Source organism: Pristiophorus japonicus, chromosome 4 (genome assembly GCF_044704955.1).
Source record: "Pristiophorus japonicus isolate sPriJap1 chromosome 4, sPriJap1.hap1, whole genome shotgun sequence".
Classification (NCBI taxonomy): Eukaryota; Metazoa; Chordata; class Chondrichthyes; family Pristiophoridae; genus Pristiophorus; species Pristiophorus japonicus.
Genome location: NC_091980.1, coordinates 169,865,836 through 169,889,751, shown reverse-complemented (window position 1 = coordinate 169,889,751; position 23,916 = coordinate 169,865,836). Strand labels below are relative to the sequence as shown.

Sequence of the window (23,916 nt, the reverse complement as noted above, 5' to 3'; positions counted from 1 at the left end):
AATGTCTTTTGTTTCTGGAAATCTATCTATCTCCCTCTTAAATATATTCAGTAACTTGGCCTCCACAGCCTTCTGTGGTAGAGAATTCCACAGGTTCACCACCCTCTGAGTGAAAACATTTCTCCTCATCTCAGTCCTAAATTTCCTACCCAGTGTCCTGAGACCGACCCCTTGTTCTGGACTTCCCAGCCAGGGGAAACATCCTTCCCGCATCCAGTCTATCCAATCCAGTCAGAATTTTATACGTTTCAATGAGATCCTCTCTCATTCTTCTAAACTCTAGTGAGTACAGCCTAGTCGACCCAATCTCTCCTCATACGACAATCCTGCCATTCCAGGAATCAGTCTGGTGAACCTTCGCTGCACTCCCTCTATGGCAAGTATATCCTTTCTTAGGTAAGACGACCAAAACTGCACACAATACTCCAGGTGTGGTCTCACCAAGATCCTGTATAACTGTAGTAAGCCATCCTTGCTCCTGTACTCAAATCCTCTTGAAATGAAGGTCAACATACCATTTGCCTTCCAAACTGCTTGCTGCACCTGCATGTTTGCTTTCAATGACTGGTATACAAGGACAACCAGGTCCCTCTGTACATCGACACTTCCCAAACCATCACCATTTAAATAATACTTTGTCCTTATGTTTTTTCTACCAAAGTGGATAACTTCACATTTATCCACGTTATACTGCATCTGCCATGTGTTTGCCCACTCACTCAACCTATCTAAATCGTCTTGCAGCATCTTTGCATCCTCCTCAACTCATAATCCCACCTAGTTTTGTGTCATCAGCAAACTTGGAAATATTACATTTGGTTCACTCATCCAAATATATATATACATAATGAATAGCTGGGGCCCAAGCATTGATCCCTGTGGTCATCATCATCATCATAGGCAGTCCCTCGGAATCGAAGAAGACTTGCTTCCACTCTTAGCATGAGTTCTTAGCGGGCTGTACAGTCCATTACGAGAACCACAGTCTCTCACAGGTGGGAAGATAGTCGTTGAGGGAAAGGGTGGGCAGGGAGCCTGGTTTGCCGCACACTCCTTCCACTGCCTGCGCTTGATTTCTGCATGCTCTCGGCGACGATACTCAAGGAGCTCAGCTCCCTCCCGAATGCACTTTCTCCACTTAGGGCGGTCTATGGCCAGAGACTCCCAGGTGACAGTGGAAATGTTGCACTTTATCAGGGAGGCTTTGAGGGTGTCCTTGTAATGCTTCCTCTGCCCGCCTTTGGCTCGTTTGCCGTGGACGAGTTCCGAGTAGAGCGCTTGCTTTGGAAGTCTTGTGTCTGGCATGCGAACTATGTGGCTTGCCCAGCTGAGCTGATCAAGTGTAGTCAGTGCTTCAATGCTGTGGATGTTGGTCTGGACAAGGACGCTAATGTTTGTGCGTCTGTCCTCCCAGGGGATTTGCAGGATCTTGCGGAGACGTCGCTGATAGTATTTCTCCAGCGACTTGAGGTGTCTACTGTACATGGTCCACGTCACAGGAGGGCGGGTATTACAATGGCCCTGTAGACCATGAGCTTGGTGACAGTTTTGAGGGACTGGTCTTCAAACACTCTTTTCCTCAGGCAGCCAAAGGCTACACTGGCGCACTGGAGGCGGTGTTGGATCCCGTCGTCAATGCCTACTCTTGTTGATAGGAGGCTCCCGAGATAGGGGAAGTGGTCGATGTTGTCCAGGGCCACGCCGTGGATCTTGATGTCTTGGGGGCAGTGCTGTGAGGCAAGGACAGGCTGGTGGAGGACTTTTGTCTTACTAATATTTAGCGTAAGGCCCATGCTTTCATACGCCTCGGTAAATACGTCGACAATGTCCTGGAGTTCAGCCTCTGTGCGTGCACAGACGCAGGCGGCATCTGCGTACTGCAGCTCGACGACAGAGGTTGGAGTGGTCTTGGACCTGGCCTGGAGACGGCGAAGGTTGAACAGCTTCCCACTGGTTCTGTGGTACCTCACTAGTCACTGCCCACCACCCCAAAAAAGACCCGTTTATTCTTACACTCTTTTCTGTCAGTTAACCAATTTTCAATTCATGCCAATACATTAACCCTAATCCTATGTGCTTTAATTTTGCACACTAATCTCTTATGTGGGACTTTATCAAAGGCCTTCTGAAAATCCAAATACACTACATGCACTGGTTCTCCCTTATCTATTCTATCAGTTACATCCTCAAAAAACTCCAGTTGGTTTGTCAAACATGATTTTCCTTTCATAAATCCATGTTGACTTTGTTTAATCCCGCTGATATTATCTAAGTGTGTCGTTATCTCATCATTTATAATAGACTCCAGCATTTTCCCTACTACTGATGTCAGGCTAACCGGTCTGTAGTTCCCTGTTTTCTCTCTCCCTCCTTTTTTAAATAGTGGGGTTACATTTGCCACCCTCCAATCTGCAGGAACAGTTCCATAATCTTATAGAATTTTGGAAGATGACAGCCAATGCATCTAATATTTCCATGGCTACCTCTTTTAGTACTCTGGGATACAGATCATCAGGCCCTGAGGGTTTATCGGCCTTCAGTCCCATTAGTTTCTCCATCAATATTTTCTTACTAATTATCATTTCCTTTAATTCCTCTTGCTCACTAGACCCTTGGTTCCATAGCATTTCTGGGACGTTATTTGTGTCCTCTTCCGTGAAGACAGAACCGAAGTATTTATTTAATTGTTCTGCCATTTCCTTGTTCCCCATTACAAATTCTCCCGTTTCTGACTCTAAAGGACCTACATTTGTCTTCACTAATCTTTTTCTTTTTATGTACTTGTAGAAACTTTTGCAGTCGATTTTTATGTTCCTTGCAAGTTTACTCCATTTTTCCCCTCTTAATCAATTTCTTGTTTCTTTTTTGCTGAATTATAAACTGCTCCCAATCCTCAGACTTGCTACTTTTTCTGGCAACTTTGTATAACTCCTCTTTAAATCTAATACTATCCTTAATTTCTTTTGTTAGCCATGGTTGAGCCACTTTTCCTCGTTTTTACACCAGAAAGGAATGTATAACTCGCAACTCATGCATTCGTTCCTTAAATATTAGCTATTGCCTATCCACCATCATGCCTTTTAATGAATCTTCCCAATCTTATAGCCAATTCATTCCTCATAACTTCGTGGTTTCCTTTGTTTGGATTTAGGACCCTAGTTGATTGGAGCTTTCCATCTTAATAAAAAATTCAATCATATTATGGTCACTCTTCCCTAAAGGACCCCGCACAACAAGACTGTTAATTAACCCCTTCTCATTACACAATACCCAATCTAGGATAGCTTGTTCGCTGGTAGGCTCCTCAACATACTGGTCTAAAAAAACCATCTCGTACACATTCCAGAAATTCATCTGCCACAGTATTATTACTAATTTGATTTGGCCTGTCTATATGTAGATTTAAGTCACCTACGATTACTGTAGTACCCTTGCTACAGGCATCTCTTAATTTCCTGTTTGATGCCATCCCCTACATTACCACTACTGTTTCGAGGCCGAGAGACAACTCCCACCAATGTTTTCTGCCCCTGAGTGAGTTATAGGTTGTAAACTATCCAAGATTTGCATTCTGTGTATGTGTATCTTCTGTAGTGTTGTTCACTGAGTCAGAGGATACAGTCATTTCTTTGTGTCTCTCATCACTGTCTGTCATGTTTGTGTTGTTTCTTCTCTCTGTCTCCTCTTCTCTCTTGGTCTTTTTTTAATCTCGCGTTTCTCTTTTCTGCTTGTTTCTCAGTTTCTCTTCACTTCTGGGCCTCTATTGTATTGTAAGTTCTTCTGGTTATTCTGCCATCCATGTCTGATTGCTGTCTTTTGGTGGGCAGTGTGATGGGGATGGCAGCATTTTGATTGGTCGATCGTTGGCACAGTGCATATTTTCCAGTAGTGAATATGGGGTGTTGGTTGGGAAGGGGTCAGGAAAAGGGCAAGTAGCTGGAAGACACCACCGCTTGCAGTGGTAGTGGGAGAGAAGCGAGAAACAATGAGCAACAGGAGGTGGTGGGAGTCAGATGGAAAGGATGAGAGGTAGGAAGGAATGAGCAGTTAGGGTGATAGGCTGTTTGAAAGGGAAAAGGTAAATGGCAGGCACTGAGGGTGTTTCAGGTGGGAAGCAGTGAAACATAAAAACATAGAAACATAGAAAATAGGTGCAGGAGTAGACCATTCGGCCCTTAGAGCCTGCACCGCCATTCAATGAGTTCATGGCTGAACATGCAACTTCAATACCCCATTCCTGCTTTCTCACCATACCCCTTGATTCCCCCTAGTAGTAAGGACTACATCTAACTCCTTTTTGAATATATTTAGTGAATTGGCCTCAACAACTTTCTGTGGTAGAGAATTCCACAGGTTCACCACACTCTGGGTGAAGAAGTTTCTCCTCATCTCGGTCCTAAATGGCTTACCCCTTGTCCTTAGACTGTGACCCCTGGTTCTGGACTTCCCCAACATTGGGAACATTCTTCCTGCATTAAACTGTCGAAACCCGTCAGAATTTTAAATGTTTCTATGAGATCCCCTATCATTCTTCTGAACTCCAGTGAATACAAGCCCAGTTGATCCAGTCTTTCTTGATATGTCAGTCTCGCCATCCCGGGAATCAGTCTGGTGAACCTTCGCTGCACTCCCTCAATAGCAAGAATGTCCTTCCTCAAGTTAGGAGACCAAAACTGTACACAATACTCCAGGTGTGGCCTCACCAAGGCCCTGTACAACTGTAGTAACACCTCCCTGCCCCTGTACTCAAATCCCCTCGCTATGAAGGCCAACATGCCATTTGCTTTCTTAACCGCCTGCTGTACCTGCATGCCAACCTTCAATGACTGATGTACCATGACACCCAGGTTTCGTTGCACCTCCCCTTTTCCTAATCTGTCACCATTCAGATAATAGTCTGTTTCTCTGTTTTTACCACCAAAGTGGATAACCTCACATTTATCCACATTATACTTCATCTGCCATGCATTTGCCCATTCACCTAACCTATCCAAGTCACTCTGCAGCCTCATAGCATCCTCCTCGCAGCTCACACTGCCACCCAACTTAGTGTCATCCGCAAATTTGGAGATACTACATTTAATCCTCTCGTCTAAATCATTAATGTACAATGTAAACAGCTGGGGCCCCAGCACAGAACCGTGCGGTACCCCACTAGTCACTGCCTGCCATTCTGAAAAGTACCCATTTATTCCTACTCTTTGCTTCCTGTCTGGCAACCAGTTTTCAATCCACGTCAGCACACTACCCCCAATCCCATGTGCTTTAACTTTGCACAATTAATCTCTTGTGTGTTCTCCCTTGTCCACTCTACTGGAAACATCCTGAAAAAATTCCAGAAGATTTGTCAAGCATGATTTCCCTTTCACAAATCAATGCTGACTTGGACCTATCATGTCACCTCTTTCCAAATGCGCTGCTATGACATCCTTAATAGAAACATAGAAAGATAGGTGCAGGAGTAGGCCATTCGGTCTTCTAGCCTGCACCGCCATTCAATGAGTTCATGGCTGAACATGCAACTTCAGTACCCCATTCCTGCTTTCTCGCCATAAACCCTTGATTCCCCCGAGTAGTAAGGACTTCATCTAACTCCTTTTTGAATATATTTAATGAATTGGCCTCAACAACTTTCTGTGGTAGAGAATTCCACAGGTCACCACTCTCTGGGTGAAGAAGTTTCTCCTCATCTCGGTCCTAAATGGCTTACCCCTTATCCTTAGACTGTGTCCCCTGGTTCTGGACTTCCCCAACATTGGGAACATTCTTCCTGCATCTAACCTGTCTAAACCCATCAGAATTTTAAACGTTTCTATGAGGTCCCCTCTCATTCTTCTGAACTCCAGTGAATACAAGCCCAGTTGATCCAGTCTTTCTTGATATGTCAGTCCCGCCATCCCGGGAATCAGTCTGGTGAACCTTTGCTGCACTCCCTCAATAGCAAGAATATCCTTCGTCAGGTTAGGAGACCAAAACTGCACACAATACTCCAGGTGTGGCTTCACCAAGGCCCTGTACAACTGTAGCAACACCTCCCTGCCCCTGTACTCAAATCCCCTCGCTATGAAGGCCAACGTGCCATTTGCTTTCTTAACCGCCTGCTGTACCTGCATGCCAACCTTCAATGACTGATGTACCATGACACCCAGGTCTCGTTGCACCTCCCCTTTTCCTAATCTGTCACCATTCAGATAATAGTCTGTCTCTCTGTTTTTACCACTAAAGTGGATAACCTCACATTTATCCACATTATACTTCATCTGCCATGCATTTGCCCACTCACCTAACCTATCCAAGTCGCTCTGCAGCCTCATAGCATCCTCCTCGCAGCTCACACTGCCACCCAACTTAGTGTTATCCGCAAATTTGGAGATACTACATTTAATCCCCTCGTCTAAATCATTAATGTACAATGTAAACAGCTGGGGCCCCAGCACAGAACCTTGCGGTACCCCACTAGTCACTGCCTGCCATTCTGAAAAATCCCCATTTACTCCTACTCTTTGCTTCCTGTCTGACGACCAGTTCTCACTCCATGTCAGCACACTACCCCCAATCCCATGTGCTTTAACTTTGCACATTAATCTCTTGTGTGGGACCTTGTTGAAAGCCTTCTGAAAGTCCAAATATACCACATCAGCTGGTTCTCCCTTGTCCACTCTACTGGAAACATCCTGAAAAAATTCCAGAAGATTTGTCAAGCATGATTTCCCTTTCACAAATCCATGCTGACTTGGACCTATCATGTCACCTCTTTCCAAATGCGCTGCTATGACATCCTTAATAATTGATTCCATAATTTTACCCACTACTGAGGTCAGGCTGACCGGTCTATAATTCCCTGTTTTCTCTCTCCCTCCTTTTTTAAAAAGTGGGGTTACATTGGCTACCCTCTATTCCATAGGAACTGATCCAGAGTCTATGGAATGTTGGAAAATGACTGTCAATGCATCTGCTATTTCCAAGGCCACCTCCTTAAGTACTCTGGGATGCAGTCCATCAGGCCCTAGGGATTTATCGGCCTTCAATCCCATCAATTTCCCCAACACAATTTCCCGACTAATAAGGAATTCCCTCAGTTCCTCCTTCTTACTAGACCCTCTGACCTCTTTTATATCCGGAAGGTTGTTTGTGTTATCCTTAGTGAATACCGAACCAAAGTACTTGTTCAATTGGTCTGCCATTTCTTTGTTCTCCATTATGACTTCCCCTGATTCTGACTGCAGGGGACCTACATTTGTCTTTACTAACCTTTTTCTCTTTACATATCTATAGAAACTTTTGCAGTCCGTCTTAATGTTCCCTGCAAGCTTCCTCTCGTACTCTATTTTCCCTGCCCTAATCAAACCCTTTGTCCTCCTCTGCTGAGTTTTAAATTTCTCCCAGTCCCTGGGTTCACTGCTATTTCTGGCCAATTTGTATGCCACTTCCTTGATTTTAATACTATCCCTGATTTCCCTTGATAGCCACAGTTGAGCCACCTTCCCTTTTTTATTTTTACGCCAGACAGGGATGTACAATTGTTGTAGTTCATCCATGCCGTCTCTAAATGTCTGCCATTGCCTATGCACAGTCAACCCCTTAAGTATCATTCGCCAATCTATCCTAGCCAATTCACGCCTCATACCTTCAAAGTTACCCTTCTTTAAGTTCTGGACCATGGTCTCTGAATTAACTGTTTCATTCTCCATCCTCATGTGGAATTCCACCATATTATGGTCACTCTTACCCAAGGGACCTCGCACAACGAGATTGCTAATTAATCCTCTCTCATTGCACAACACCCACTCTAAGATGGCCTTCCCCCTAATTGGTTCCTCGACATATTGGTCTAGAAAACCATCACTTATGCACTCCAAGAAATCCTCCTCCACCGTATTGCTTCCAGTTTGGTTAGCCCAATCTATATGCATATTAAAGTCACCCATGATAACTGCTGCACCTTTATTGCATGCACCCCTAATTTCCTGTTTGATGCCCTGCCCAACATCACTACTACTGTTTGGAGGTCTGTACACAACTCCCACTGACGTTTTTTGCTCTTTGGTGTTCTGCAGCTCTCCCCATATAGATTCCACATCATCCAAGCTAATGTCCTTCATAACTATTGCATTAATCTCCTCTTTAACCAGCAATGCTACCCCACCTCCTTTTCCTTTTATTCTATCCTTCCTGAATGTTGAATACCCATGGTTGTTGAGTTCCCAGCCCTGATCATCCTGGAGCCACGTCTCTCTAATCCCAATCACATCATATCTGTTAACATCTATTTGCAGTTAATTCATCCACCTTATTACGGATACTCCTTGCATTAAGACACAAAGCCTTCGGGCTTGTTTTTTTTAACACCCTTTGTCCTTTTAGAATTATGACGTAGTGTGGCCCTTTTTGTTTCTTGCCTTTGTTTACTCGGCCTTCCACTATTGCTTTTTACCTTTCTACCATCTGTTTCTGACTCCATATTACTTCGTCCTATCTCGCTGCATAGGTTCCCATCCCCCTGCCATATTAGTTTAAACACTCCCGAACTGCATTAGCAAATGTTACCCCCAGGACATCAGTTCCAGTCCTGCCCAAGTGCAGACCGTCCCTTTTGTACAGGTCCCACTTCCCCCAGAACTGGTTCCAATGTCCCAGGAATTTGAATCCCTCCCTCTTGCACCACTGCTCAAGCCACATATTTATTCTAACTATCCTGCTCCCTCTACTCTGATTAGCACGTGGCACTGGTAGCAATCCAGAGATTACTACCTTTTGAGGTCCTACTTTTTAATTTAACTCCTAGCTCCCTAAATTCAGCTTTTTGGACCTCTTCCCGCTTCTTGCATATATCGTTGGTACCTACATGTACCACGACAACTGGCTGTTCATCCTCCCTCTCCAGAATGCTCTGCGGCCGCTCCGAGACATCCTTGACCCTTGCACCAGGGAGGCAACATACCATCCTGGAGTCTCGGTTGCGGCCGCAGAAACTCCTATCTATTTCCCTTACAATAGAGTCCCCTATCACTATAGCTCTCCCACTCTTTTTCCCACCCTTCTGTGCAGCAGAGCCACCCACGGTGCCATGAACCTGGCTGCTGGTGCCTTCCCATGGTAAGTCATCTCCCCCAACAGTATCCAAAACGGTATATCTGTTTTGGAGGGAGATGACCGCAGGGGACTCCTGCACTACCTTCCTGCTCTTGCCTTGTCTCTTGGTCACCCATTCACTATCTGTCCTAACCCTTACCTGCGGTGTGACCAACTCACTAAGTGTGCTATCCACAACATTCTCAGCATCGCGCATACTCCAGAGTGAGTCCATCCACAGCTCCAGTGCCGTCATGCGGTCTGTCAGGAGCTGCAGCTGGACACACTTCCCGCACACATAGTAGTCAGGGACACTGGAAGCATCCCTGACTTCCCACATAGCACAGGAGGAGCATGACACGGGTCCGAGCTCTCCTGCCATGACTTAACCCTTAAATTAATAACCCCAAACAGCTACTTATTGGTTGGCTGCCAATTAAACCAATCTAAAAGTCAGTCTAAAAGAGGGTTATACTTACCAGTCGAACAGCCAACCACTTACCAGCTTGGCTGTGACGTCACCTCTCGATTTCGCACCCCTCTATCTTTGTCTGCAACTGGTTGGGCTGGTCTCTGGGCCTCCGTCTCTTACTCTCGCACTCCTTATCAGCTGCTCTAGTGTCAGCACTGGTCGGAAAAACAAGACAAAACAGCACCTTCCACCACCACTTGCCCAAACTCACCCACTTACCAAACTCACAAATGCCACTCTATGCTGTTGCACTCCGTGCTCTGCACGAGCTGCCTCTTTTTTAGTGTTGGAAAGTAGCGAAGAGGGGCTCGGACCAGAGCAAGGGTGGAGGCTCAGGATGAGACTGGATGAGAAGCCTGCTGAAGAAAGGGACGGGATGGGAACGGTGCTGGGGCTGATGCCCGGAGCACATTTTTAAGCTGATTCCTAGCACCTATGCTGGAAAGCAGCATTTTTTTTATAAAATGGTTGTAGCACTATAAACAAATTGTACTGCTCTCGGCCATTTTGAAAATAAGTTGTGGATTACCAGGAGGCAGAGAAGAGGATGGGAGCCTGTTGGGAACTGATGTGGTGTACCATGCTGGAAGGCTGACCTGAAGAAAGGAGTACAGGCCAGGCTGAATGTGCAGTTTGCTCAAGAGCAGCTTCAATTGCAAGACTGTGAAGAAAAATAAGCCAGTAGCCAGTAAAGAATTCAAGGGCCAGCAACGTTGGGCACGAACGGGGAGAACAGTAAGATAAGGAAGGTGTAGGGCAGGGGTGCATATTGAACGGCTGAAAAGGAAAGAGGAGGCCAGAGGGAGGTTGAGCACTGCGAGTGGTAGGGAAAGGATCAGAGACTTGGGCAGGACGTGAGTAGGGTAAGGCCAGGAAAGGCTTTAAGGACAGAAGCAGCAGGGTAAAGTTGGTAGGGACTTTGGAGACAGAATATGGCTGCAGGTTCTGAGAGGCAAGTCGGGAGGTGAGCAGGGTAACTAATCAAAATACGTTTTTTTTAAAAAGAGAGATAAAATTGACATCCAAAACTTGTTTGTGAAAATAGTGAAAAGGAAGATGGCAGGCAGACCAAGTTGGAGACAGCATTGAGGTACTTGAGCCTTATCACCATCTACATGGTAGACCACTCCATCCTTCTCTACCGCCTCTCCGCCATTGTCCAGCTGGGTGGGACAGCACTCGCCTGGTTCCATTCTTATCTATCTAATAGCCAGACAATCTCCTGCAATGGCTTCTCTTGCCCACCCCCGCATCGTTACCTCTGGTGTCCCCCAAGAATCTATCCTTGGCCCTCTCCTATTTCTCGAGCTATATGCTGCCCCTTAGCGACATCATCCGAAGACACAGCGTCAGTTTCCACATGTACCCTGATGGCACCCAGCTCTACCTCAGTACCACTTCTCTCGACTCCTCCACAGTCTCCAAATTGTCAGCCTGCTTCTCCAATATCCAATTCTGGTAGAGCAGAAATGTTCCCAAATTGAATATTGGGAAGAACGAAGCCATTGTTTTTGGTCCCCGCCACAAACTCCGTTCCCTAGCCACTGACTCCATCCCTCTCCCCAACTTCTGTCAGGCTAAAGCAGACTGTTTGCAACCTTGGTGTCATATTTGACCCTGAAATGAGCTTTCGACCACACATCCACAGCATAACTAAGACTGCCTATTTCCACCTCTAACATTGCCCGTTTCTGTTCTTGCCTCAGCTCATCTGCTGCTGAAGCCCTCATCCATGCCTTTGATACCTCTGGACTTGTATATTCCAACGCACGCCTGGCTGGTCTCCCACATTCTGAATGGCCTAGCTCTAATTTTAAGATTGTGTCCCCTCATTTTTGATTGCCCCACCAGAAGAAATAGTTTCTCTTTATCTACACTATTGATTCCATTTAACATCTCCTAATAAATGCTGTCTAGTATAAATATCAGAACTAATTTTTATGTAAGCATTTTTGCACGTCAGTAAAGTGTGCTGGCATCTGCCAGTGGTGTGCTAATTTGAAAGGGTCCTGCACTGCATCATTAGTTATTGTAGGGTTAGAGGTTGGATATGTATTAGATTCTTGAGGATATCCTGTATCCAGTGTGCAGTGTACTTAAGCTCTATTTTCTTTATTTCCCTTCAGCATCTTGAAACAACTCCCCAATGTGTATTCAACTCATCCATCCATTGTTGTATCATCAGAAGACCAGGAGGAATCTTTTAACATTATTATCAAGGAAGAGCCACCAGAAGACTATGAGTACTACCATGCAGCAAACCCAGAGGAGCTTGACTGTGCTGAAGTGAAATGTGAGGAGGAGGAGGAGGAGGAGGATGAGGATTATTTAGATTCTTCTTCCAGTCAGAGCTCTCCAGCATCAGAGGCCCAACTTGATGAGACCACTAGTGAGCTAGTTAATGAAGCTATTGATAAAAACTGCACCAATGAAGTGGATGCAACTTCTTCCGGGGTTACCAAACGGCCACTGAGCAGCCCCGACGGGGCAGCCAAAGCCAAAATGCTGCAAATGGAAAGCGGCAAAATGCCCATAGTTTATCTGGAACCATGCACTATTACGAAGGGTACAATAAAAATATCTGAACTGCCGGAAAACCTGTTGTCTCCTTGTCGGAGGAACTGGTCACCTCTGATCCCCCTTGCTCTCCGCTCTCCAAACTCAGCAGAAAAACCTATCTGCTCACCCAGCTCTGCTGAAAAATCCAAACTGGGCAGTGTGGATTCATCGCCAGAGTGCGCTGGATCCAAAGAGAATGACTCTGTGTCGGGAAGAACTGAGAAGAAAAGTAGCACCTCTGCAGTGGCACATAGCTCAACTGCTTCACATAGTCTGCCATCCCAAAAGCCCTCTAGAGAAGGTTTTGGGTTTCGTAAGATTAAACCTACTGCCAAGGCATTAGGTACTGGAATTTGGAGTTCTCCAGATGGGGCAGATAATTGTATTGAGGACGCCCCTATGTTGCCTGTCTGCTCTAAGTCTACGCGTTTGTCTTCTAAGATATTCAGTTTGGGTATCTGGAGACATCTAGGTGACACGACTGATTGTACTGAGGAATCAACTGTACTACGTACCAGTTCCAGGCTCCCACGTGTGTTGGACCAGCAATCCCCGGTGGGAGCTTATACACGGAGTCGACCAAAAAAGCTACGGCTGACTACGAAACCTTCAGATTCTGTCTCGGAGGCAGCCGCTTCTCTGGGCTCCTCCGAACACCTGGAACAGGAAGAAACATTCTGTGATGTTAATCCAGACCTGGATGACGTGGAGGGTGTTACCTTTGTGTCGTATGCATCTCAGGTGAGGCCACTTAACCAGAAATATTACGTTACCCATATATTTGGGGCATTTATTTCATTTAACGATTTGTGTTGAGGGTTAAAGAGATTGCATCACAATGTGGAAAATGTGATCCCATTTAGGATACTTAGGCATATTGGAAAAAGGGGACATTTTGGTATTTGTGTGACTGCTTATATAGTTGTAACGTAAAAATTCAAAAAACAAAATCATAAATAAGCTCCTGGTACTTTTTTTGTAATTGACCATGTCTGGATAACGATGGTTTGGGGAAGTTATTGAATCCAAAAGTATCAGTAAAAATAATCATTAAAGCGGTGCTGAGGGAGTGTGGTGGCTTCGGTCATACGCAGGTTTATTCAGCTTCATTTCACCCATAGGCTCAAAACCCCTTTGGGGTGGAATTAGTCTACAGCAGCAGTGTAAAACAGGCTCATAGCGAATTAGAAACCAATGAGCTCATTTTGTACTTTTAGACCAATTTAACAACTCCAAAATACAAAAGCAAAACACTGCAGATGCTGGAAATCTGAAATAAAACAGAAAATGTTGGAAATACTCATCAGGTCAGGCAGCCTCTGTGGAGAAAGAAACCGAGTTAATGTTTCAGGTCGATGACCTTTCATCGGATCCAGAAATAGTTAAAGACATTACTGGTTTTAAGCAAGTGTAGAGAAGGGGAAAGGGGCAAGGGGAGGAAAGAACAAAAAGGAAGGTCCGTGATTGGATTGAAGGCAGGAGTGATTAAATGACAAAAGAGATGGTTCAAGGAAAAGGGGATGGTAATGGGGCAAGAAAAGAAACAAAAGGTGGGTCTAGAGAAGCTGAAAATGAGAAAAGCAGAATCATTACTAGCACCTGCTTGCCGAAAAAATTAGAGTGGTGATTATGATCTGATATTGTTGAGCTCAGTGAGTTTGGAAGGGTTTAACGTGCCTAATCGAAAGATGTTTCCATTAAGCTTCATTAGAACAGTATAGGAGGCCAAGGCCAGAGTGCGAGTTTAGTGGAGAATTAAATTGACAAGCGACTGGAAGCTCAGGATCACGCTTGCGGACTGAATAGGTGTCTCACAAAGTCAGTTTGGTCTCCCTAATGCAGAGCTTGTAATCTAAATTGTGGTCATTCTCTTCTTTGGGGAATGTTTTTAACAGAGTACTGTACACAAGCCTATTTAAAGATGATCAAATTTCATTTGAAGTGATACGTTTAAGAAAAAAGTGAAGGACATTGCTCGGTGATGTGATATTTTTTTAAGCTCCATCATCTGTCCCCATGCTGTGTTTAAGTCCTTATCCAGCTGCTGTGTTTAACTTTGTTGCATCAATCTGAACCTCTTGTCTGATTGATTGATTGAAAGAAAGATTTACATTTACATAGCGTCTTTCATGATCTCGGGATGTCCCAAAGTGCTTTACAGCCAGTGAAGTACTTTTTGAAGTGTAGCCATTGTTGTAATATAGGAAATTCAGCAACAGATAATCAGTTTGTGATGTCGATTGAGGGATAAATATTGACTAGGACACGGGGGAAAACTCTCCTGCTCTTCTTCAAATAGTACCATGGGATCTTTTATGTCTACCTGAGAGGGCAGACTCTTTTAGCATCTCATCTAAAAGTACTACTCTGGAATGTCAGCATAGATTTTATCATCAAGTCTCTGGAGTGGGATTTGAACCCACAACCATCGGACTCAGGGGTGTGAGTGTTACCTGCTGAGCCACGATTAATACTTGACTAAGTGATTAAGGGAATACATCTGGGAGGTGGATGGTCCGAGCATTCCTTATGTCACCTGTCATCTGACTACCCTTCTGGTTCACTATTGGTGATAACTTGCCGAACAATTCAGTAAGGATCAGAAATCTATTTGGGGCTAAAACATTAAACATCTACTCAGAATAAATCCCTGAATGGTATTGAATAAATACACTAATGGGATCTGGAATGCAGCGGCTGGCTTATCAGAAAATTGTGAGTCAAATGATTGCGATTTGCCGTCTGTGGGTTTGGGTCTCTGAAACTTCGGGGGAGAAATTTGCGTTTGCGCCACCCGTTAACGGGGCGCAAATGATTTCTCACCTGGCCTGCGGGACCATTACCAACTCCTGCAAAATTCGGCGGGAGTTAGCGGAGACACTAACCGATTGCTGCGCCGGCGATGATGATGTTATCACTGTGCGCAGCGAACCGTTTTCGTCCCGGAGTGAAAATTCACTAGCCCTGTGCTCCCACCAGCGCTGGAAAAGTCCCACGGTTAGCGCCCCAGTCCCAACATTGCACTCCACTTCCTCTTGGGGGCAAGAACCCCAATTTCGCTGCCGGGGCGGAAATTATGCGCCTGGTACAGGAAGTCCCGCCTTGCCCCGGGTTCCGAATTTCGCCCCTTTCATATTTAAATATTTCATTCTTGCCCATTTATTCAAGCTTTGTGTGTGGCTAAGTAAACAATGATCAAAATTGGTAATGTGAAGATTTGGTGCTCCCGCTTTTGCAGCAACCATACAGCTCAATGTATGCGTGCCTCAATACAGCTTCATTGAAGGTCTCATTCTGATATTGCACCTCATTTTGTTTTCTATTACGTCAGGAGAAAGATCTAGGAATATCTGTTCCAATTTCTCCACAGGAATTTGTTAACTGTAGCAGTTATTCATCTGCAAACTCTTTTTGTTTTCCTACATTAAAGGCATTATATAAATGCAAGCAGCTGTTGTTATTAAAGGGTTTGGAATAGATTTTCCTATCTAGTTTCCAATCTCCGCATCTTCTTAGCTCGATGGTTCTTTAATTCTAAATAAAAGTAGTAAGCATTTAGAAATGTACGGGTTAACCAATGATGTACAGCATAGATTTGTTAAAGGCAAGTTGTGTTTGACAAATGTATCGGGATGGCTGAGACCATTGTCGTTTTTAAGAGCTAAATGCTCCTTCCAGCCTTTCCCCTTGGTTGATTTGGAGTTTCCCATTTTTCTGTTTTTCTTGAATTCGTGCATGATCTCTTGTCACACTCCTGCTGGTTACTTTCAAATGAACTTTGATGTGTTCACAGAATGAGATCTTGTATATTACAGATGGGAAGAAATTGTCCATTTAATGCAGTTTTAAAGGGGATTGTGTGCTTTTTTTGTTTTCAACGTTTGTATGTGGAGTTTGAACTAATGACGAGGAAGACTGTTCCCATTGCAGGTCTAAGTGCACCCAGATGTTTTTTTAATTAGTTACCTCCCATCCTTTGGGGTGCTATTATCGATGCATTTGTTGGCAAGTAATATTAATTTGTAGAACAGTATTATTCCTTACTTAATCAGCCTCCACTTATAAATAGAATAATGAATACTTGCCCAGGGACTGCAGGGAGGATGAGCAAACTGACCACAGCACCATGGTAGAGGGGGGCCATTCAAGTTGGGGGAGTAAAAAGAAACGTAGCAGTGGTAGGGGACAGTATAGTTACGGGGCTAGATACTTTTCTCTGCAACCGAGAGTGTGAGTTCCGAAGGCTGTGTTGCCTGCCCGGTGCCAGAGTTAACAACATCTCCTCTGGGCTGGAGAGGAACTTGGAGTGGGAGGGGAAAGATCCAGTTGTCGTGGTCCACGTAGGTACCAATGACATAGGTAGGACAAAGAAAGAGGTTCTGCTGAGGGAGTATGAGCAGCTAGGGGCTAAATTTAAAAAGCAGAACCACAAAGGTAATAATCTCTAGATTACTACCTGAGCCACAAGCAAATTTGGATGGGGTAAATAAGATCAGAGAGTTAAACACGTGGCTCAAAGACTGGTGTGGGAGAAATGAGTTCGAGTCTTAGGGCACTGGCACCAGTACTGGGGTAAGAGTGAACTGTTCTGTTGGGACGGGCTGGCAAATCGAATAACTAGGGCTGTAGATACGGCTTTAAACTAAATAGTGTGGGGGAGGGTTCAGGTGAGCAGAAATTTAAAAAGTCAAAGAGAAAGGAGAAGGTACAGGGTAGCGATAGGAGTACTGATAACCAGGACAGAGCATATAAACATAAAAGTGCATCAGTAAATGGAGTCAGAGTAGGGAAAAATGATAAAAAGACAAAATTAAAAGCTCTTTATCTGAATGCATGCAGCATTCGTAACAAGGTAGATGAGTTGACGACACAAAATAGAAATAAATGGGTATAATCTGATAGCCATTACAGAAACATGGTTGCAAGGTGACCAAGGCTGGGAAGTGAATATTTAAGGGTATTTGACATTTCGGAAGGATAGACAGACAGGAAAAGGAGGTGGGGTAGCTCTGTTAATAAAAGGTGAGATCAATGCATAACGAGAAATGATATTGGCTCGGAAGATCAAGATGTAGAATCAGTTTGGGTGGAGATGAGGAATAATAACGGAAAGAAGTCACTGGTGGGTGTAGTCTATAGGCCCCCAAACAGTAGCTACACTGTAGGACAGAGTATAAATCAAGAAATAATGGAGGCTTGTAAGAAAGGTACTGCAATAATCATGAGTGATTTTAATCTTCATATAGATTGGACAAATCAAATTGGCAAACATAGCCTAGAGGAAGAGTTCTTGATGTATTCGGGATGGATTCTTAGAATAATACGTTGTGGAACCAACCAGCAAGCAGGTTATTCATGATCTGGTAATGTGTAATGACACAGGATTAATTAATGATCTCGTAGTAAAGGATCCTGTAGAGAAGAGTGATCATAGCATAGTGGAATTTCAAATTCAGTTTGAGGGTGAGAAACTTGGGTCTCAAACTAGTGTCCTGAACTTAAATAAAGGCAATTACAAAGGTATGAAGACCGAGTTGGCTAAAGTAAACTGGGAAAATAGATTAACGGGTAAGATGGTAGATAAGCAGTAGCAGATATTTAAGGAGATATTTCATAACTCTCAGCAAAGATATATTCCAGTGAGAAAGAAAGACTCTTAAGAGAAGGATGAACCACCCGTGACTAACTAAGGGTGGTATCAAAGTGAAAACAAAAGCATACAATGTTGCGAAGATTAGTGGTAGGCCAGAGGATTAGGACATTTTTTAAAACCAGCAAAGGACAACTAAAAAAATAGAGAGAGAAGATGGTTTGAGAGTAAACTAGCAAGAAATATAAAAACACAATAAGAGCTTCTACAGGTATTAAAAAGGAAGAGAGTAGCTAATGTAAACTTTAGTCCTCTAGAGGATTAGACTGGGGAATTAATAATGGGAAACAGGGAAATGACAGAGACTTTGAATAAATATTTTGTATTGGTCTTCACAGTAGAAGACACTAAAAACCAATAATAGATAATCAAGGGGCTTTAGGGAGGGGAGAACTTAAAACTATCACTAGAGATAAAGTACTAGACAAACTAATGGGACTAAAGGTGGACAAGTCCCCTGGACCTGATGGCTTGCATCCTAGGGTCTTAAAAGAAGTGGCTCCAGAAATCGTGGATGCCTTGGTTGTAATCTGCCAACATTTCTTGGATTCTGGAGAGGTCCCAGCGGATTGGAAAACTGCAAATGTAACATCCCTATTTAAGAAAGGAGGGAGCCAGAAAGTAGGAAACTATAGCCCAGTTAGCCTAACATCTGTCATTGGGAAAATGCTGGAGTCCATTATTAAGGAAGTAGCAGGACATTTAGAAAATCATAATACGGTCAAGCAGAGTCAGCATGGTTTTATGAAAGAGAAATCATGTTTGACAAATTTGCTGGAATTCTTTGAGGATGTAACGAACAGAGTGGATAAAGAGGAACCAGTAGATGTTGTGTATTTGGATTTCCAGAAAGTATTCGATAAGGTGCCACATAAAAGGTTACTGCAAAAGATAAAAGCTCACGGGATTGGGGGTAATATATTAGCATGGATAAAGGATTGGATAACTAACAGAGAACAGAGAGTCGGGATAAATGGGTCATTTTCCGGTTGGCAAACTAACTAGTGGGGTGCCGCAGGGATCAGTGCTGGGGCCTCAACTATTTACAATCTATATTAATGACTTGGATGAACAGTCCGAGTGTAATGTGGCCAAATTTGCTGATGATACAAAGATAGGTGGGAAAGCAAGTTGTGAAGAGGACACAAAGGGGTACAAATTTCCGCCTGCTCGAAACATTTCGGTGGTTTTTACTGCAGCTGCGATTCAGGTCGATTCTTTCGCAAAATTGTGCTCTTTGGTTTTTTTTGATTCGGAAGTCGGTCATAATGGGGCGGTCCTTAATCCAGGCAACACAGCCCAATATACCTGAGGGGCAAAAATGTGGCGATGACAGCAACTGAGGGACGAAGCGGAGTCACCGCCGCAATCACGTAATCATGGCGCTGCATCACCATGGCTCTCTCCTTCACGGAGAGCCTCCGCATTTTTAAAAACTTTGGGCCAGCATGGAGGCTGAACCCGGGGTTGGGGGGCGTGGGCGGGTATAATTGTTGGGCCGACCTAGTAGTCGGCCAACAAAAAAAAACATTCCCATTATTCTCTTTAAGGGAATTCGCTGTAGAAGGCCACAGTCTCACTGGACCACCAGGTGAAAGCTTGTTTTGGCACCGCTGGGCAGACCAAATGTTTTCAGAGGAGAATGTCGTCGTTGGGATAGATCGACGGTGCGCATGGTGATGACACGCTTACCACGGATCGGCAGCAATGGAGCGATAAGGGATGATCGGGTCACCAGAGGGAAAACTCGGGAGGGCAATTGGTCATTCCACCAAAAGTAGGCGACCACTCCATTCCACTCCGCAGCGTGGCCGCCGATGTGCGGTGTTAACAGACCTTAAGGAGAGGGGCAATTTTGGCCCCAAAGAATCTGCAAAAGGATATAGACAGGCTAAGTGAGTGGGGGAAAAAATTTGGCAGATGGAGTATAATGTGGGAAAATGTGAGGTTATCCACTTTGGTAGGAAAAATAAAAAAGCAAATTATTATTTAAATAGAGAGATATTACAAAATGCTGCAGTACAGAGGGATCTGGGGGTCCTTGTACATGAAACACAAAAAGGTAGCATTCAAGTAGCTAAGAAGGCAAATGGAATGTTGGCCTTTAATGCAAGGGGGATGGAGTATAAAAGTAGGGAAGTCCTGCTACAACTGTACAGGGCGTTGGTGAGACCACACCTGGAGTACGGTGTACAATATTGGTCTCCTTATTTAAGGAGAGATATACTTGCATTGGAGGTAGTTCAGAGAAGGTTAACTACATTGATTGCTGACATGAGGGGGTTGTCTTATGAAGAAAGGTTGAGCAGGTTGGGCCGATACTCATTGGTGTTTAGAAGAATGAGAGGTGATCTTATTGAAATATAAGATTATGAGGGGGCTTGACAGGGTAGATGCAGAGAGGATGTTTCCCCTCGTGGGGGAATCTAGAACTAGGGGGTATAGTTTCAGAATAAGGGGTCGCCCATTTAACACTGAGATGAGGAGGAGTTTCTTCTGAGGGTCATAAATCTGGAATTCTCTGCCTCAGAGAGCTGTGGATGCTGGGTCATTGAATATATTTACGGTGGAGTTACAGATTTTTGAGCGATAAGGGAGTCCAGGTTATGGGGAGTGGGCAGGGAAGTGGAGTTGAGGCCAAGATCAGATCAGCCATGATCTTATTGAATGGCGGAGCAGGCTCGAGGGGCCAAATGGACTACTCCTGCTCCTATTTCTTATGTTCTTAGCACTTCCCAAAGAGGAAAAACATTTAAGGACTTTGGGCCCGAAATTCATCATATGACCATCCACTTATCTCCCAGAAATGCGAATTTGATTTAAGAAAAAATCAATTACTGCTCACTTATGGGAAATTCATCAGATATTTACCTCCATCAGTAGTCGATACTGCCCGCCTATCTGAGAAGGCCCAAAAACGCAAATTTGATCACTAAGATCCATTTACTGCCCGCCCTAACTACTGTCCTGAAAAGTAAGGTCTTGCCTTATCTTAGCCGATCTTAAGCAGATGGTAGTAGTGTACCGTGGCAGCATCCCTGCAACACCAGCTTTGTCTGCCCACTGTATGGAACACTGATGACTGTTATCCTTCATTTTCTAAAAGTTAGACACTGTACAAGAGTGGTTAAATTCAATAAAAAGATTTATATAAAATTGTAAAACATTCAAAACATTCAAAAACTTTCAAAAATGTCAACAGTTTAATACTTAATAGATTATTTTTAACAATTTACAGTGAACACTAAACATTTTTAATCAAACAGCAACATATAAAACACCAAGAACAACATCAACAACATGTACAAAAACAACCAATACCCATCCCTCTAGCCACTCCCACCGCCTCTCTCCCCCCCCCCCCCCCCCGCCTCTTTACCGTCACACCCCTCCCCTTCTTCCTGTTTCGCCAACCCCCACCCCCACCCCTCCCCACATTGGGACCAGGACATTGTGCAGCACTGCATCCAGAAGACAATGGTGGTGCCATGATTGGACTCACGAGCAGTTCGTGATGTGGAAGGCCCGGCTGCTATGGGGGTGGGGTGTGAGGGGGTGTGGGGTGTGGGGCGTGCCATATCGGGGGGGGGGGGGGGGGGGGTGGGCGTGTCATATCCTGGGGGAGGGGGGGGGGGCGTGCCGTGCCATATCCCGAGACCATCAATTGCCGCATAGCATCCACGCCTCGGTGCTTCGCTCCACCGCGGCAGTCAGCCTCGATATAGACTTCTCATGTCGGTCTGGAAGTCCTGCGATGTGCTCAGCTATCGCAGCCATGGCCTGGAGGAGCTCTCCACCTGTCTCGACACTCATCCTCGACAGTTCAACCATGTCCTGTCTTGCGGCAAGGGAATAAGGGGTTATGGGGACCAGCGGGGAAGTGGACCTGAGTCCATGATCGGATCAGCCATGATCGTATTAAATGACGGCGCAGGCTCGAGGGGTCGTATGGCCTACTCCTGTTCCTATTTCTTATGTTCTTATTCCCTCTTTGCTGCATCAGCCTCCGTGGTGCAGACACAAATGTTAAAACAATGGACTGCCCCTCCTCTCTTTTCCCCCTCACCCCAGTTGAAGTGGCTCAGATAGTGTCTCTTGTTCCTCCTGTTCTTGGTCTCCCTGGGTGGCGGAGGTGGAGTCGGAGGCTCTCATGGAGGTTGAGGCGGGGTGGGGGGGTCTGAAGGAGCTTGAGGTGAGCGTTCCGCCAGAGGCTCTTTGGGTGCCAGAGGTCAAGGCTGTTGCTGGTTGAATTGAGGAGGTCGAGGCGGCGTCTATCTCGGTGTCATCCGAATCAGCATCTGCAAGCACAAAGCACCATTTCAGTGGTTAGCAGCAGGGGAGGGGTCAGGGTGACATGAGTACCGTCACGTAACACAGTCTTAGTTCAAGGACCACCACTGCTGCATAACTGCTTTATATATGGCCGACAGACAATACTTTAAAATGCATGACTACATTGCATGACCCCAACATCACAGTACGTTATATTATTTTGAGATGACATTACATGACCACAACTTACAATGCTGTGGCAAGAGACAAACACCGCTGGGTGGTTGCATGGTTGTGCCCACCCACCAAGGCTAAGGCACGCTGCACCAAATCACTTATGTCCAGCACCTTTGGTGGGCCTCCTCCTGTGCGCCGCTGCACGGTAGCGTTGGTTGACAATTCTGCAATCTTTAACCGATTTATACATGCGGCACACGCACAGACAGGCACACACAAATAGCTATCAAAGCACTAGTCCTTAGTATTATGTCCCATTAATCCCATTTAGATTTACATTGTAAGTAGTAAGAGAGTGCATCAATAAGATCATTGCTGGCTGCGGCTACAATGTCATTCCACCTTTTGCGACATTGGTCTCCATCCCTCACGATTGTCCCCACTGCGGATATGGCCTCCCCAATTTCCTTCCGATCCGCTGGTACTGGACCGGGGCTGGCTTCCCACGACCATCCTCTATACCTTGCCTCCACCGCAGAAACAAGTGCATCCAGCTCCTCGGCCTCTGTCCATCTTTGACTTTTGTCAGGGTCGTCTTCTCGCTCATGATTTTATTCAAGATCGTTAATAAATCTTGCACAATTATTCTTTTTTTTTCTGACTTACCCTGCTTTGTCCGTTGTCTTCGATACTTTCTGTTTTCACTCACTCTCTCTCTCATCTTCTCACTGTCTTCTCTCTCTTTCGAAGTCACTGTACCTCCCAAGCTTGCACAGCCGACCCTCAATCGCGGCAAAAGCTATGTCGATATAAAAAAAAAATCGCGTGTGCGTATTTAAAACAAAAAACACGCATGCGCACAACTCTGCTTCCGATCTTTGCCGAGTCTACATGCCGCTGCCACCCGCTACATTTTCCTGAAAGTTCCGCTGAAGGATCGCAGCGGCAGCAGGCAGTGAAAAACCACGGACCGCCCGAATACCGCTGAGAATTGGGCGGCAGCAGAAGATCATCAATTTCGGGACCATTGCCCCTTATGATATTGATGCTCTCAGAATGGCGCTTGCTCCTTTTGAAATTGATGCGTTTGAAGGAAGACCAAACATATATATAATGTAACATTCCACCAACTGCAGAAGGTGGGATTGGGTTGTTGCAAGGACTTGTGTATTTCCAGTAAATTCTTTTTTAAAAAAAAAAACTATAGTATTAGGGAATTGGGTTGTTTGGTCTAAGGATGCTGCCTATCACTCCTTAATTGGCTGTGCACTTGACTGCTCAGATGCTTTCGACAGAATATCCTGGTTCTCTTCCCTTCTCCTTCCCAACATGACTTGTCCAAGATTGGTAGACCTGCTCTCTGTGGAAATCCAGTGAGCAAACTAACAAACTTCATTCTAATTTTGAAACTCACTATCGAGAAGCTACATGTAGTTTCTAGAGCGAATTTTTCCATCCCATACCCCAGCACAGAGCTGCACTGAAAACTTACATTAGATGACTAGGACAAAGAGTGTTTAAAAAAACAAGCCTGAAGGCTCTGTGTCTCAATGCGAAGAGCATTCGTAATAAGGTGGATGAATTAACTGCGCAGACAACTTTTAACGGATATGATGTAATTGAGACATGGCTCCAGGGTGACCAAGGCTGGGAACTCAACATTCAGAAAGTATAGACAGAAAGGAAAAGGAGGTGGGGTAGCATTGCTGGTTAA

General features: G+C 44.8%; 1 protein-coding gene across 5 annotated transcripts in view; it reads left to right on the top strand.

Annotated features, from left to right (window-relative positions):
* mgaa (MAX dimerization protein MGA a) overlaps positions 1-23,916 on the top strand; it is a 130,092-nt gene that overhangs the window by 13,856 nt on the left and 92,320 nt on the right. For all 5 annotated transcript variants that reach the window (XM_070878829.1, XM_070878830.1, XM_070878831.1 and 2 more), the window contains exon 3: positions 11,671-12,844. In XM_070878829.1, coding sequence (XP_070734930.1) covers positions 11,671-12,844 — 1,174 coding nt within the window. The remainder of the gene's footprint in view (positions 1-11,670; positions 12,845-23,916) is intronic.